Consider the following 15,752-nt stretch of genomic DNA (forward strand, 5'->3'; position numbering starts at 1 on the left):
CGAGTACGATACGATCCCAGATTTTACCGTATCAACCTTGAGACTCAATCTGAACTGAGTCCCCGTTTACATGTCGTTTTCAATACGGGAAGTGTATACAGATCTATCTGAATCCTGCATGTAAACGTACTAATAATTTACACGGAGATCACTGCGCCTCATGATGGTACCCTGGATATTACAAAATGAGGGACATCGTTCTTAAAAGGGTGTGTGATCACCATAGACAGCGATGCATGCTCTGCAATGTGCTCCCATGCTGGCAAGAAGGCTGGTAAAGAGTTATTGTGGCAGGGCGTTCCATTCCTCCACCAGCGTGGTTGGTAACTGCTGAATAGTCGGTGCTGCAATACTTCTCCCCAACGCATTCCACACGTGCTCTATGGGAATTAACTCGGGGGAATGGGCAGTCCAGTCCCTTCCTGGAATATCCTCTCGTTCCAAGAGCTTCTCCCCCTGCGCTGTTCGATGCGGCCGCGCAGTCATCCATAAAAATGAATTCAGGGACGAATTCACCCGTACATATGTGGGGAAGGAGTACAGAGTCACAATAGCGTTGACCTGCGAGCGTACCGCGTTCAAAGATTTGGAGGTCGGTACGCCCATGGAACATTATGCTTCCCCACACCATAACACTTGCACCACCAAAACGATCATGTTCGACAATGTTCCTGAGTGTAATACGTGTTCCCGCCTCTGACCAGATGAGGGAACGTCTAGAATCACTACTCAGAGAGAATCTGCTCTCATCTGAGAAGAGCACGTGACCCCACTCTTCGCTGGTCCAGTCCTGATGCTCTTGACACCATCGCAAACGGCGCCGTAGATGCGCGGGTGTCAACCGAACGCAAGGTAATGGTCATCGGGAAAATAAACCACCCCCATGCAGTCACCGCATCACTGTGGAACGTGAGATTGCGTGCCTTGCAGTCCTGTTAATGTGGTTGCAATTGAACCCGTTGTTTGACGTAGGTCCCTTGTTACTTGTTGCACAATGCAGTGGTCATATTCTGCTGTAGTTGACCGTGGTAGACCACCTCTTCTCCTTCAGGCAGCAGTACTTATCGTTCGGAACGCTTCCAAAGCAGAGGAAGCAATGCTGTGAGCAATACCAAACTCCTGGGCTACACTCGTCACACACTGTCCTTCTTCCAGTTTCCCGATGGTTCTTCCCCGTGTGAAGCCATCCAAATGTTGCCACCGGGCCATGTTGTAATAAAGAACACCACCACAGTGCACCGTAATAGCTCGCTAATCGACACGCACCGTCTTGCTCCGTTCCTTTAACTGGCTCGTATTGCGGGACCAGACCCATTCCGCGCTATAGTCGCGCTAACCTCACACCAGCATTCCATGCACGAGTGGAAGACCTCTGGTAACATACTCCCGCATGTTAATTCATTTTTACTAAGTAGTTAATAGGTTATGTTACCTTGTCTACCTCATCCTTTAGTTTTGCACGCCTGTGTATATGTAGTAGTAGTAGAAAGACAACTCATTCCCGATGTCGCACAAAGAATCTTCCCTTCGAGAGTTTATTTATCGCACCTCAGAGACACTTTTGGTCTCACACGAAATTATCTACAGGAAAAATATTCCACAGACATTATTATCCGACACATAACTTACCTTCGAAGGAAGGTGTACTAAGAAAAACTGTCTCCCTGCCGGAAAACGCTATCACTCATAGATGTTGCATAGGAGAAGAGAAGTATTACGGTGTAAATTGTAGATTTTCAAGTAACTAAAACTTAAGCATATTGACTGGTTGTCTGATAATATACTTGTATTACTCAACTAAAGGGACGGATATTTCATAGTACGTTGCATCGTTACGTAGAAGACAAATTATGCCTGCTTTTCTCTTGTTGCAGGACCCCCAGCAATAGTGGAAGTAGACATCATGGTGCGAAGTATGGGACCTATCTCCGAGGTTGATATGGTGAGGACTTCCTCTATATTTCCCATAGACACATATTTTCATTATAAACTGTTATGCCTAAAAGTGTTAAGATTTTCATTCTCCGAGAATGAACCTTACCGCAGTTACCTTTCTTCTAACCGGCTGTACGCAGTCATCCACTTAAGTGGATGCTCAACATTGTTTAATCTTTTAGCAGCCGGTGGTCCAAGGCAAATATGAACCCGTTGCAACCTGCTCAGTTATCATTGATTCTGCAGTCTGGTAAGGGTGATGTGAAATGGTCAAGCTACTGGTAACTCAGATCGAAAATATCCTAGGTTTGTGTCCCAGTTACATTGAAGGGTTTTCATAGAAATCCACAGAAAAACTGAAACCAGGTCAAGAGATCTATGAATCCATATTTAAGATGGAAAGAAAATGAAGTATTAAAAGATTTCATAGGATAAAACATAGTTTGCAAAATAATGTTATTTGCTTTACGTCCCACTAAATATTTTAACGGTTAGCTTACAAATATAATATGTCATTATATGTTTAAAAGATTGGATACAAAGATTGTTATATAGAAATGATAGGAAAAATATAGAAATATAGTGTTTATTAAACACTCTGTGAGTGAAGACGCTGTACTTCTGAATGTTATAACAAGCTATATTCTTCTTTGTTTTTGTTCTTGACTTTCTCTCAACTTTATTTTTCAATTTGGTTTACACCACACCGATACGGATAGGTCTTATGGCAACGATGAGACGGGAAAGGGTCTGGGAGTGGGAAGAAAGCCACAGCATATGCCTGGTGAAAATGGAAAACCACGGACAACCAGCTTCAGGGCTGCCGACAGCGAGATTCTAACCCACTATCTCTCGAATGCAAGCACATAGCTACTTTCTCGGTGTCTCTTAACTTCTATGTGTAACAAAAAAACTTAGATTTTATTTCGTAACATTGGAAGATTGATTGCTTTCCTTGTTTATGTTGTTGCGATTTTTGTCGTCATATAAGATAGTTGTAATTTTTTCAGCAATATGTGCTTCTACCCGTGATTTCTTCTCAATGAAATAAAATTACGATTAGGGTGAGAGAGGCTGAGTTCTGTTTATTAGCTCCTGCCCAGGATCGAATTAGGAAAAGCATGCGAGGCTAAGAGTAAAATTCAGATTTCAGATTTAGATTCTTGCCATCTGTCATCATATGGCTGAGTACATTCCATTTCCATCCTCATACCAGTATTTTCATTCTTCATGGTAGAGACAGGAAATGAACTCGCGCAAGATGAGCAGAGGAACTAATACAATATACCTACTAAATCCCAAGTCATGACAGCAGTATTCTATAACCGTAGTCTACCAAACCGCACAATATTGAATACATGTTACAGTCTTTCCGTGGAGCAGAGAGGTGTAAGAAGGTGCAGGCGTGAATGTATGGACAGAGAAAAAATCAAATCTTAATTTAAAACTCAAAATTTGAAATTTTATTTCTTTCCTTGTTTTTCTTTTTTTCTCAATTCAAATCTAAATGGAAAACACCAAGTAACAGTTGGATAGACAAAAGGCGAGCCCGTTAGCTCTAGAAACAATAGTTATTTGAAACCTTAAGTATATTCAGGTACAATAGACAATGTTTTATAAGAGATGAGTATGGTAGCTCAAACGTTGCACTATTACAAAGAGCACTACTGCTCCAATCAATTACAAGTTAGGAGACGGGGCTTCAAAATTTACAACATTCCAGCCCCTCCAAGGCCCAATTCTCTATTTTTACATTAGATTAAAATGTAAATAGTTTTCACTGTCTTACTCTCTCGACAGCCTAAGTTACATGTGGATAGTTAACATTTAAGAGGGGGCAACAAGTGCTAATTTTACATGACCTTAGTGAAAAAAAAAAAAAGAAAATTACAAAGTATCGGCCGTAAACCAAAATACTGGGAAGCGAACAATTGCACTCCTTTGAAATTGCACACTGAAACTCTAAAAACCCTATGTGGGCTTATGGCCGAAAGTTACTGAGGCTAATCCTATACTACAGAGTTGACTACATGGAGAGAAAATTTTAAATTATAAAAGGAACAGGTAAAGTTTAAGGTTAACGAAATCATAGTCAATCAATCAATCAATCAATCAATCAATCAATCAATCAATCAATCAATCAATCAATCAATCCAATCAATCAATCAATCAATCACTACTGATCTGCATTTAGGGCAGTCGCCCAGATGGCAGATTCGCTATCTGTTGCTTTCCTAGCCTTTTCCTAAATGATTTCAAAGAAATTGGAAATTTATTAAACGTCTTCCTTGGTAAGTTATTCCAATCCCTAACTCCCCTTCCTATAAATGAATATTTACCCCAGTTTGTCCTCTTGAATTCCAACTTTATCTTCACATTGTGATCTTTCCTACTTTTATAAACGCCTCTCAAACTTATTCGTCTACTACTGTCATTCCACGCCATCTCTCCGCTGACAGCTCGGAACATACCACTTAGTCGAGCAGCTCTTCTTCTTGCTCTCAATTCTTCCCAACCCAAACATTGCAACATTTTTGTAACGCTACTCTTTTGTCGGAAATCGCCCAGAACAAATCGAGCTGCTTTTCTTTGGATTTTTTCCAATTCTTGAATCAGGTAATCCTGGTGAGGGTCCCATACACTGGAACCATACTCTAGTTGGGGTCTTACCACATACTTATATGCCCTCTCCTTTACATCCTTACTACAACACCTAAACACCCTCATAACAATGTGCAGAGATCTGTGCCCTTTATTTACAATCCCATTTATGTGATTACCCCAATGAAGGTCTTTCCTTATATTAACACCTAGATACTTACAATGATCCCCAACAGGAATTTTCACCCCATCAACGCAGTAATTAAAACTGATAGTCACTCCAATACCAAGTTGAATGGGAATTAAAAGAGGGTTCTCGCTCTTTATTCCCTAAGTTAGAATAAAGTCTTTAGACTGGTTTGAAAGTTGACATTGAAAGCTTGAGTTTACATTAAGAAACAATTTTGAAACCTTCCCCTCGAGTTAGCTTTCTGAGACTATTACATGATTAACATATGTCTGCCATTACCTTGACCCAGTGAGCCTTCCGGATATGGGGGCAACGCTTTCCCCCTGCCTCTACGAACACACTCTAAACCTCTTGATTGGAGCGATCGAAAGACACCATGACCCAAAAGTCCCAGCTTTTATAGCGGAGAGGAAGGTTCCAGAATTCTCTGGACCGAAGCCCAGTACACACCCCCAATTGTGATTGGTTAATCTAATAAATATCCCAAAATTTTGATTGGCTAAAATTTTAAGGAGGGAAGAGATAGAATTGCTAGCGACCTTAGAACACCAGAAACAATCTACACACGATTCAGCTTAGAAAACTTATGAATACCAAAATTCTCTTAAAAATTGTCCATCCTCCCACCAGGAGGGGCACATAAGTCGCAGTAGAGACATCTGAAGATAAAGTTCGAAACTTCTTCGGAGATAAGTTTCACTGTTCATATGACAGATGGCCTTCTAAAAGGCGCTCACTTTAAATGAACGGAGAAGTTGTACCTCCGGTACACATGTAAATAAAGTACTGTTATGTAGTATAATTCTTACTTACACCAGTTAGGTCATAAATATAGCAAATGGTTTATACGAGACAAATCTCGCTCGGTCTTTCTCTTTCACATAGACTTCACCTAGTACCTGTTAAGGATTTTTGCGTGATTGAGATAGTTTTCATTGTTCTATCATAATTACTATATACCTCTCTTCAGCTCGTGACAATGATCAACGTACTGGCTTTCGGCACCGGGTTCCATTTACAGATGGACCGAGGATTCACCTGGAATTCACCCCGGGGATTGGGTTTCTGTGTGCATCCTTCAACTCATCTACACACAACATACTACACTACCAACTAACACAGAAACAGGCAGTAGTGGATACATCCCTCCACATAAGTTTGGCGTAAAGCGGTACCATATCCACAAGTACGACATAGTTCACACTCACGACCTCACGAGGGTGTGGAAAGAGAAGAATAGTTCCTCTGAACTGACAGAGCATGCACTTCTCTTTTGGGGGTAGGGTCCTCTGTTTTAGAGTCTGCAATTATCATGAATTGTTTTGCTACTTGTTTAAGGACGCACTAACACATCGAAGGTTTTTGATGGTGGAGGGATGGGAATGGGCTAGGATTTGGTAGGTAGCGACCGTGGTCTTAATTAAGGTACAGTCGCAGAATTTGTCCAGTGTGAAAATGGAAAACCACTGAAAACCATCTTAGGGCTGCTGACTGTGGGATTTGAACCCACTATATCCCCAATGCAAGTTCACAGCTGCGCAGCCCTAAACGCCCACCAACTCACTCGGTTAACCACCTGGAATTGTACCGAGCGCTGCTTTCTAACGAGTTTCTTTTTACAGTGTTTAAATGTATCACCTTTACAAAATGTTGAGAATATATCATGGCCCGTCCGGCTGAAATGACCTCTTATCGGAACTCTAACTCGGCAACGGTCTTCCTGATAGTTTTCATCCTTTATACGAGGATCGAGTAATAAATCATGTTAAGTATTTTTTTCTCGCGAACAGGAGACAACACGGAAAATCTAAGATATGCATTTAGAAATATAGGGCATGTACTTATGCATAGTGCCTGAAGACAAATTCTGACTTCAGGAGATTCTCGTAGGAAAGTGGCAGAACACAGGCCATTGGTAAACATTGTTTTATTATGGTATAGACAGCAAATACACAAGACTACGTACAAAGAACAGGTCTCCACTGTTACAGACCTTCGAAATAATCACCCAAGGTTTTCACTGTGCGTTGCCAGCGGTACATCTTTGTCCATGGATACTGGATGACCTGGGAGAGGCAAATCGGCAGATGATACTCTACCCCGTTTTAACGTCTTCACCCACTTCGCCACTGTTCTATAGGGCATGGCATGCACACACAATGCTTCCCGCAGCTCTGCATAGCATTGGCGTGCATTTCTGCACTGCTCTTTTAATATACGATCGTTGCTCCTGCTTTTTGACTTCCATTTTGTGACGCTCTCACTCAAACATTGAACTTCGGGGCATGCTTAGACCCACACTGTTGTTTACATACACCATCTAGTGGCATCATACCCAATTATATACCGTACGTTTCCAAATGCATATCTTCGAGTTCCCGTGTTGTCTCCTGTTCGCGAGAAAAGAAATAGTTTCCATGACTTATGACTCGACCTACGTATATATTGTATCTCCTTGACCTTTTCTCGATAACTATTCAATATCAGCCAACAGTGGAGGGATTCCATCCCTTACATCGTGAGCAAAGGAGGTATGCACATACCCAACCGCGCCACTTTTCCGGCCAGTAGACAATATGTTTAGAGAAGACAGTTTCTGTATTTTCTAAAATTCTCCAGCAAAGTTTCCGCTGTGCTCTGACTAAGTCGCTTGATAACTGGGGCAACTATCGATCTTTGTTTGCCGATGCAGCCTTCAGATATCCAGGACTAAAACATCGGCTCTCATCTCCTAATTCCGGGGTGTCTCCTCGACATCTGTCCAACCAAAATACACCCATATACATCTTCTCAAACAATATCGCGAATATAATTCACCGCAACAGGAGGAAATGATGAAAAGAAACAGACTGTAGATTGCACGAAAATGCTGGCATTTTTAAATTCTTTGCCAATTATTTAAATTTTATCAGTGTAGGTACCTGATCATTTTCTTCATTCACATCTGTACAGATGATATGGACTGCCCTGCGGCGTCTATTAACTAGCTGCTATAACAGATCACACGCATCGCAACGAGCTGGCTAATCACAATGTGAGTGGTGCGTTATAGCGGTCACCACTAAGGTTCGTACATTTCTTTAATGTTCCAGAGACAAGATGATGGGAATACTCTCGAATTCATTACTATTTTCAAATTCAGACTAGATGTAATATTTGTCTTTATACGACTATGAAAAGTAACGATACTACAGTATAATAATAATGGCTCCTACCAGTAGTGATAACTGATGGGTGGAGCCTGCATTCACAATAATACTCTTCCCTACACACTGTTTCTACATATGAGAACAAATGTTGTTGGCCACTGGTATTCGAAGTGTGATACGTGTGCCGCTAGGGTTACGAGGGGTCGAATCGAGGGGTACGCAAGAGCACTTCAGAAAAGAGTTGAGCCAGCTCATTTTCAATAAAATCTTGTTTTTTATACAACTATACAGAGCCCCTTTCCGAACTATCCATTCTAAAATACGTGTCAGTTTGATTAGGTATGTAAAAATGCTTACTTATGCTACATTGCTCTTTATTTAATTTGTTTCGAAATCAATTCATTCACTTCCGTTTGTCTTCAGTAGTAGTGTATATAATACAATGCTAATTGTTGCATTAATAATTATACGCGTATGTTTATCGTTTCTAGGCAATGAAAACCTCGTCATTCCACTCACGAGAAAACCACGTTTCTCCATCTGCCTTGTGGAGTCTTGCCGCTTTGCCTGAGAAGGGAACAGAAGACTCTAATGGTAGAATAATTGGGCAATCATCAATCACTGAAAATGCCAGGAACAGTTCTCCGGCCAGTGCTGACCGCTCAATTTTGAGCAACTTCTGTAAACTTTACTCCGAAGGGGTTACGAGGTTTCCTTCGCATAGCGACGATTATGCCTATATACATTATTGTTGGTATTGGGGAACAGGACGGTGTAGAGGCTTTTCCGCTTGCCTGCCATTCAGGCGACCGTGGTTTGATTGCTGGTGTTGCTGCTGTGTCATTTTCTGTCGAAAATCCCGTGGTGTCGGCAAGGGCATCGACTTTACATCCCCGGTCGCAACTCTTGTTCTTTTCCGACCCCAAAGATTTTGTTGTTGCTATTTGCTGTACGTCGCACCGATACAGATAGCTCTTATGGCGACCATGGGACAGGAAAGGCCTAGGAGTAGGAAGGAAGCCGCCGTGGTGTTAAGGTACAGCCCCAGCATTTGCCTGGTGTGAAAATGGGAAACCACAAAAAACCTTCTTCAGGGCTGCCGACAGTGGGGTTCGAATCCACTATCTCCCAGATGCAAGCCCACAGCTGCGCGGCACTAACCGCACGGCCAGCTCGCCCGGTTCCTACGGTATTAGAGGAGTCGAGGCCTAGGGAATCTCATTTTCACGCCCTTCGTTGCCACTGTCTTTCTTTGGCCTATACCTTCATTTTTTCGAAGTGTCGGATTCCTTCCATTCCTTTTCCTCTGATTAATGTTTTATAGAGGATGGTTGCCTGGTTGTACTTCCTCTTAAAACAATAAACACGACCAGCAACAATCTTTGTTATTTATGGTAAAATCACAATATAGGCCTACTCGTACTTTGTAGGTACGAAGGTAAAACGATTCGATTTTGTGAGTACAAGAAAAAAAGCAAAGTCATCTCCCTACAGGCCATGAGTGTGGAGGGTAAAGGCTTCCACTATTCATAACCTCGGCGCTTGGTGGGTAGAGTGGTTAGCTCTACGCTCGGCCACCTTTGCCCCCAGGAATTAACCTAGTACTCATTTTTGGTGTAGGCTGAGTGGACCTCAGGACCATCTGCGTCTCCGGAAGTGGAAATATCGTTTCTTAAATTTTTCAATTTTGTGGGTACGCCAACCAAAAATTTTAAATACTGCTGTTGTAGACATTCATATTGAAGTATTGCAATTTTATTTTATATTCGTGTTGCTTCGGAGAAACTTTCAAAGGAATCAAGTGCAGAAAACCTGTAATTTGGTGACAGAACTTGTTAGTATGAAAGATGTTGGCTTCATCTATGAATTACTGGAAGAATCTGAACACGCAGAGGAAGACAGGTTTTCTTCTAGAAGTTCAATAGAATAGTATAGGAAAGGGCTAGGGTTGTGAAGGATGTGGCCGTGGTCTTAAGGTGCAGCCCCAACATTTGCCTGTTGTGAAAATGGGCAATCACAGGAAAAACATCTTCAGGGCTGCCGACGGTGGGATTCGAACCAAAGTAGTACCATTTCCCGAATGCAAGCTCACAGCTACATGACTAACGTTTTGCAGTTTTGTCAAACTTGCTATGTTAATTATCTAGGCAAAATAGCAAGATTAGAATGTATCCATTTTAAGGTGTACTGCATTCCCTTCTACGCCCGACCGCCTTTGTCCCCATGATTTAACCTAGTACTCATTTTTGGTGTAGGCTGAGTGGACCTCAGGACCATATGCGACTTGTATGAATATCCCTTAATGCAGTTTCCTGTTGATACGAGATGAAATGGCACGTCTTACGGCCGGATGCCATTACTGGCGCCAACCTCAGTTGAGGAAGATGAAATGAATGATGGTGAATGGAATTGGGTAAGAAGGTGGAAGGATTCGGCTGTGACCAATCAATAGGAATTGTCCCGGCATTTTCCTAGACGTGAAAATGGGAAACTAAATAAAATCATTCGCAGGACAGCCGCCGGTGGGGTGTGAACCCAGTTGTTTCCCGAATGCAGAGCATGGCACGCACGATCACTCCGCTCAGTGGACAAAAAAATACTCAAAAATAAAACTTGTATTGTTCCCACATTCCACTAACTAATGTTGAGGTTGCTGGAGACGCCGAAGTGGCAACATTTTGCTCTTCAGGAGTATATCTTCGTGCCAGTAAATCTATCAACACGAGTATGAAGTATTTCAGCACCTAAAATACCACTTGAGCCAGAATCGAACTGGCAAACTTCGGCTCAGAATGCCAGTGTTTGCATTCTTAGTCACTCAGCCCGGTCATGTCGTCATAAAATACAGTATCCATCCAATTTTCTTTGTTAATAGACGAAGAAGGTATATTTTTCATTCTAGTTAAGCTATCAAGTGGCTGTAGAATTCATTTCTTTTTAAAGTTTTTTTTTCTTTACGTCGCGCCGACACAGATAGGTCTTACGGCGACGATGGGATAGGAAAGGCCTAGGAATTGCAAGGAAGCGGCCGTGGCCTTAATTAAGGTACATCCCCGGCATTTGCCTCGTGTGAAAATGGGAAACCACGGAAAACCATCTTCAGGGCTGACGACAGTGGGGCTTGAACCCACTATCTCCCGATTACTGGATACTGGCCGCACTTAAGCGACTGCAGCTATCGAGCTCGGTCTTTTAAAGTAACTTATGCATCCATGAGAAATGAAATGCATCATGTGTTAGTTTCACTACATCCTAGCACTTTCTTTTCAATCCATTCATTGCCAATTGTCGAAGGTGTGCCACCCTCATCATATAAATATAGTGGAATTATATATTTAAAAAAAGACTTTAAATATTTTTAATTTTCGACGTTGGCGAAAATAACCGACACAGAAGAGGACATCCTTTTGACATCCTCTTGTTTGAAACAGGATAATCATATTGTGCAGGTGGTAGGGTTCTAGGTATCATCTCTTTGTCCCCCTTTGGGTGGGGGCGGTAGAATAACACCTACAGTATGCCCTGTCTGTCTTAAGAGGCGACTAAAAGGCGCTCCAAGGCTCTCCACTTGGGAGCGTGAGTTGGCGACCACAGGCGTCTTAGCTGAGTCCTGGCATTGCTTCCACTCACTTGTGCCAGGCTCCTCACTTTCATCTATCCTATCCGACCTCCCTTGGTCAACTCTTGTTCTTTTCCGACCCCGACGCTATTAGAGCACTCGAGACCTAGAGACTTTCATCTTCACGCCCTTCGTGGCCCTTTTTTCCTTTGTCTTATACCTTCATTTTTCGAAGTGTCGGATCCCTTCTATTTTTCTCTCTGATTAGTGCTAAACAGAGGATGGCTGCCTAGTTGTACTTCATCTTAAAACAATAATTCCCGCCACCACTCATTCCTTCAGCCATCGGCTATCCACAATTTACGAATATCAACGCTTTTCGAAAATGTAAAAAATTAAATACGGTATTTCTTTGCTGACCAATTTTTTGTGGTTGAGTAAATCTGCTGCTATTGCCCTTGTCCATGGTTTATTTTGGCAGACAGTGTTACGAAAACGATCTATGTATTTCAGCAGACAATCCGTGTCTTTGAAAAGCGTGAGTAATTGACAGACAAATGAAGACAAATTTGCTTGGATGTACAACTGGTGTAGTGACTCAGGAGGAAAAAAAAAGAGAAAAAAAAAAGGTAAAACTCCAACATTTGTCTAAAGATTGACAACTGTCAGGTGAACAATCCGCCTTCCAAGTAGAAACTTCAGTCACCGTAGACTAGATTGAACATCTCAACCTCGTTTTCTCAGACGATAATAGAGTTTTTCATTATCAACAGTAGTATTTATTTCCATACAGTATATAATAAGAATAATAATCATGATAATATTTTGAGTATTTCAAGTAGGTTCGTGAATTTACTCGTTCTCCAGTGAGTACATCTGTACACGGATGAGAGTGTAACCTCCATTAACTTCCCACCAGGAGCACCGAACTTTATTAGCTTTGACATGGTGAAACTACTGCCCCCGATGATAAATGACTGTTAGTGTTAATGAAACCATTTCTCTCATCTACAAGTAATGGTGATCTTAATGTGTTACTTACCGAAGGACTAATCTAATTTCACTCAAAACTGGTATATACGGTATTTTGTATGACTTGCAGATAACTCTTTCATCAACATTCCTTTGCATCATTGTTAGCAAAAGGTGTTTGATTTAAGCTACTCATTCTAACCTCTATTCAACGCCAGTTGGAATTTCAGTGAAACATTACAGATTAGAAATATTGCATAGCAATATACAACTTCTTCTATCGTAATTATATCAGTATTGGCAACTGTAAAGATCATCCAAATTCTTTGTACTCTCTTTTGACAACAAGTGATCGGATAAAAGAGTGTCGAAATCAAAGTTTCTTCTGTCACGCATTTTGTAGAACATAAAGTCTTAGCTTATCCTAGATATATCTGGGGTCGCAGGGGCCACCCAGTCTCATTGTAGTTTCTTGTTGCTTGCTGTTTAAAGGGACCTAACATCTAGATCATCGGCCCTCGTTATAGTTTTGGCCGGGTTTAAATTCGGATATACTTCCTAACGCCACATGATCGCCCGACATCGTCCAGTGTGGAAAGTCAGCAGCTAAGCCGCTGAACTAACTACGCCCACCACACTTTCTTGCTACATCTCGTGGTCTCTTCCTCTTGATACATATTTAAAAAAAAAAATTGTAATCAACCTTCGGCCCTATATTTATTTTCAAGATATCTTTCACCTTTTATATAGCTACTATGCCTGTGGATAACCTCAACAAATAGTACTTCGATTGGTTGAAAGGTTTCGGAGGAAAGTGTACCTTTTGAGAAAAAAAATTAAAACAATTCCTTCGCAAATGAATGCATAAATCGTTCCATATTTTTTGATGATTGATGTTTGTTGTTTAAAGGGGCCTAACATCGAAGTCATCGGCCCCTAATGGTACGAAATGAGACGAAATGATATGACAACTTAAAAGTCCAAAATCCTTCACTGACCAGAATTCAAAACATGAGGACGAAGAATGAATGGATAGACGGATATGAATTTAAAACGATCAGTGGATCCGACCCACAGTGCCCCACATGCACCAAAAGTGGCAAAAAACAATAGTATTACTGACGAAGGGACGGCTTTTATAGGACGATGCTGAATCGATTGTGCTTATAGTCGAATCGGGTCCAAAGTCCAGGTCATCAGCCCCTCATAATAGTACTTATCGCTAGGAAAGTAGAACCATGCTATGTGTAATGTTGCGGTACTAATCAAAAGTAGCGGAGACTCGCGGCATTCAACACATTATGGTACAATTCACAGGTAGTGTAATGCGCACATTTAACCCAGGCCTATGTTTCGCACATTGCGGTGCTATTTGCAGGCAACGCAAACCTATGGCGTTCCTCACATAAGTGGACTAACCACAGGGACCCGTACTATCCCGTGGAATTCCTCACATAGTGGGAACTGAGCATAGATAAGGCAGAACCATAGTGTCGCTCATATAGGGGTACGAATCATAGGTACTGCAGGACCCATATCCTGATTCACACACTGTCGCTACTAATCACAAACCTATTGCGTACGTAATACAGTGGTACTACGCGCAAGTAAATGCAACCCATGGTATTCCTTGTGTGATGGTACTAATTACAAGTAGTTTCATGGTTCTAATTGAATCATCCCTTGGTCGCCCTTTTAGTCGCCTCTTACGACAAGCAGGGGATACCACGGGTGTATTCTACATGTGCGTCCCCCACCCGCAGGGGTAGTGTGTTTGGTCCGCAAGAGGTATTTCATTTCCCTCAAGTCCGCCCGCAAGCCGGTTAGGACCCCCCTATCCCCCAACTGGGACGCACCACGTGGGAGTATCACCTCTCCCCCTGCCAAGGGCGCCCATACCCGGGGGCAAGGTGGGGCCGCGGCCCCCCACCTAGCTCTCAGGGAAAGGCAAAAATGTTGTGTAGTCATGAATTTTCCTTTCAAGAAAATGATATAAAAGTCAGTATTACACAGAAGCGGTAGTACCGTCCCCCACCAACAGGTAGGGGATACCGTGGATTATTCTACCGCAGAGTACAAGTCGCCATTTATCTTACAAAACATTAAAAATACTACGTACCCCCCAGGTCTGGCCCCCGCCTATAAACTGGCATATGGGCGCCCATGCCCCCTGCTACGCCAGCGTAGTAGGTTCGTGGCCATAATTTTTGTTTTGGGTCAAATGCAAGCCTGTGCAATAGGATAAGGTAAGACATTTTTATGTTCTACGAAAATGCGTGACAGAAAAAACTTTGATTTCGACACACTCTATTTTATCCTATCACTTGTCAAAAGAGTGTGTCCTTAAAGTCGATAGCAAAGCCCTTCTTTACATTTGATTTCCACGCGTTCATTACGAAGTAGAATGTCAACGAGGTCTTTGAGAAAGTCGATTCAGTGCCAGTCTGAAGGGATCTTATTGGTATCAAGATATACATGGTTATGTAGAACATGTAGCAATAGACTTTAACTAACATCGTTATTTATGATTTTTGTTATCCACACCAAACACCAGTATCTCACAGTACCCTCGAAGATGGATGGAGAAGTTCAAGAGCTCCGCTTCTCTCCTCCATTTTCTCCGCTCAGAAGCAAACTGTAAAAAGGGTGACTGTCAAGTCCGAAGTAGTCGATTCGGCGGAACTGTTACATTCTCAAGAAGGCAAAATTTATCCGATACAAAATGTAAATTCTGCATCGCATATCAGAAAATGACTGGGCATAATATAAAAGTATATGATCACTATACGAGATATCTGAAGGGGTCCCAGCAGTTTCTCCCGTGAACATATCATTTTTACATCAACAGGAAGTTGAAGAAACACAACATACGCAATTACACAATTAAATAATCGTACACTCGCCTCTGTGGTGTAGTGGTTAGTGTAATTAACTGCCACCCCCGGTGGCCCGGATTCGATTCCCGGCTCTGCCATGAAATTTGAAAAGTGGTACGAGGGCTGAAACGGGGTCCACTCAGCCTCGGGAGGTCAATTGAGTAGAGGTGGGTTTGATTCCCACCTCAGCCATCCTGTAAGTGGTTTCCCATTTCTCCTCCAGGCAAATACCGGGTTGATACCTAACTTAAGGCCACGGCCACTTCCTTCCCTCTTCCTTATCTCTCTTCCAATCTTCCCATCCCCCGACAAGGTCCCTGTTCAGCATAGCAGGTGGGGCCGCCTGGACGAGGTACTCATCATCCTCCCCAGTTGTATCCCCCGACCCAGAGTCTGAAGCTCCAGGACACTGCCCCTGAGGTGGTAGAGGTGGGATCCCTCGCTGATTCCGAGGGAAAACCTACCCTGGA

General features: G+C 42.3%; 1 protein-coding gene across 3 annotated transcripts in view; it reads left to right on the forward strand.

The window, feature by feature from the left end:
* The window catches only part of LOC136875784 (gamma-aminobutyric acid receptor alpha-like), a 965,546-nt gene that overhangs the window by 779,523 nt on the left and 170,271 nt on the right, over positions 1-15,752 (forward strand). For all 3 annotated transcript variants that reach the window (XM_068228214.1, XM_068228223.1, XM_068228219.1), the window contains exon 5: positions 1,875-1,942. In XM_068228214.1, coding sequence (XP_068084315.1) covers positions 1,875-1,942 — 68 coding nt within the window. The remainder of the gene's footprint in view (positions 1-1,874; positions 1,943-15,752) is intronic.

This window comes from Anabrus simplex, chromosome 1 (genome assembly GCF_040414725.1).
Source record: "Anabrus simplex isolate iqAnaSimp1 chromosome 1, ASM4041472v1, whole genome shotgun sequence".
In the NCBI taxonomy this organism is placed as follows: Eukaryota; Metazoa; Arthropoda; class Insecta; order Orthoptera; family Tettigoniidae; genus Anabrus; species Anabrus simplex.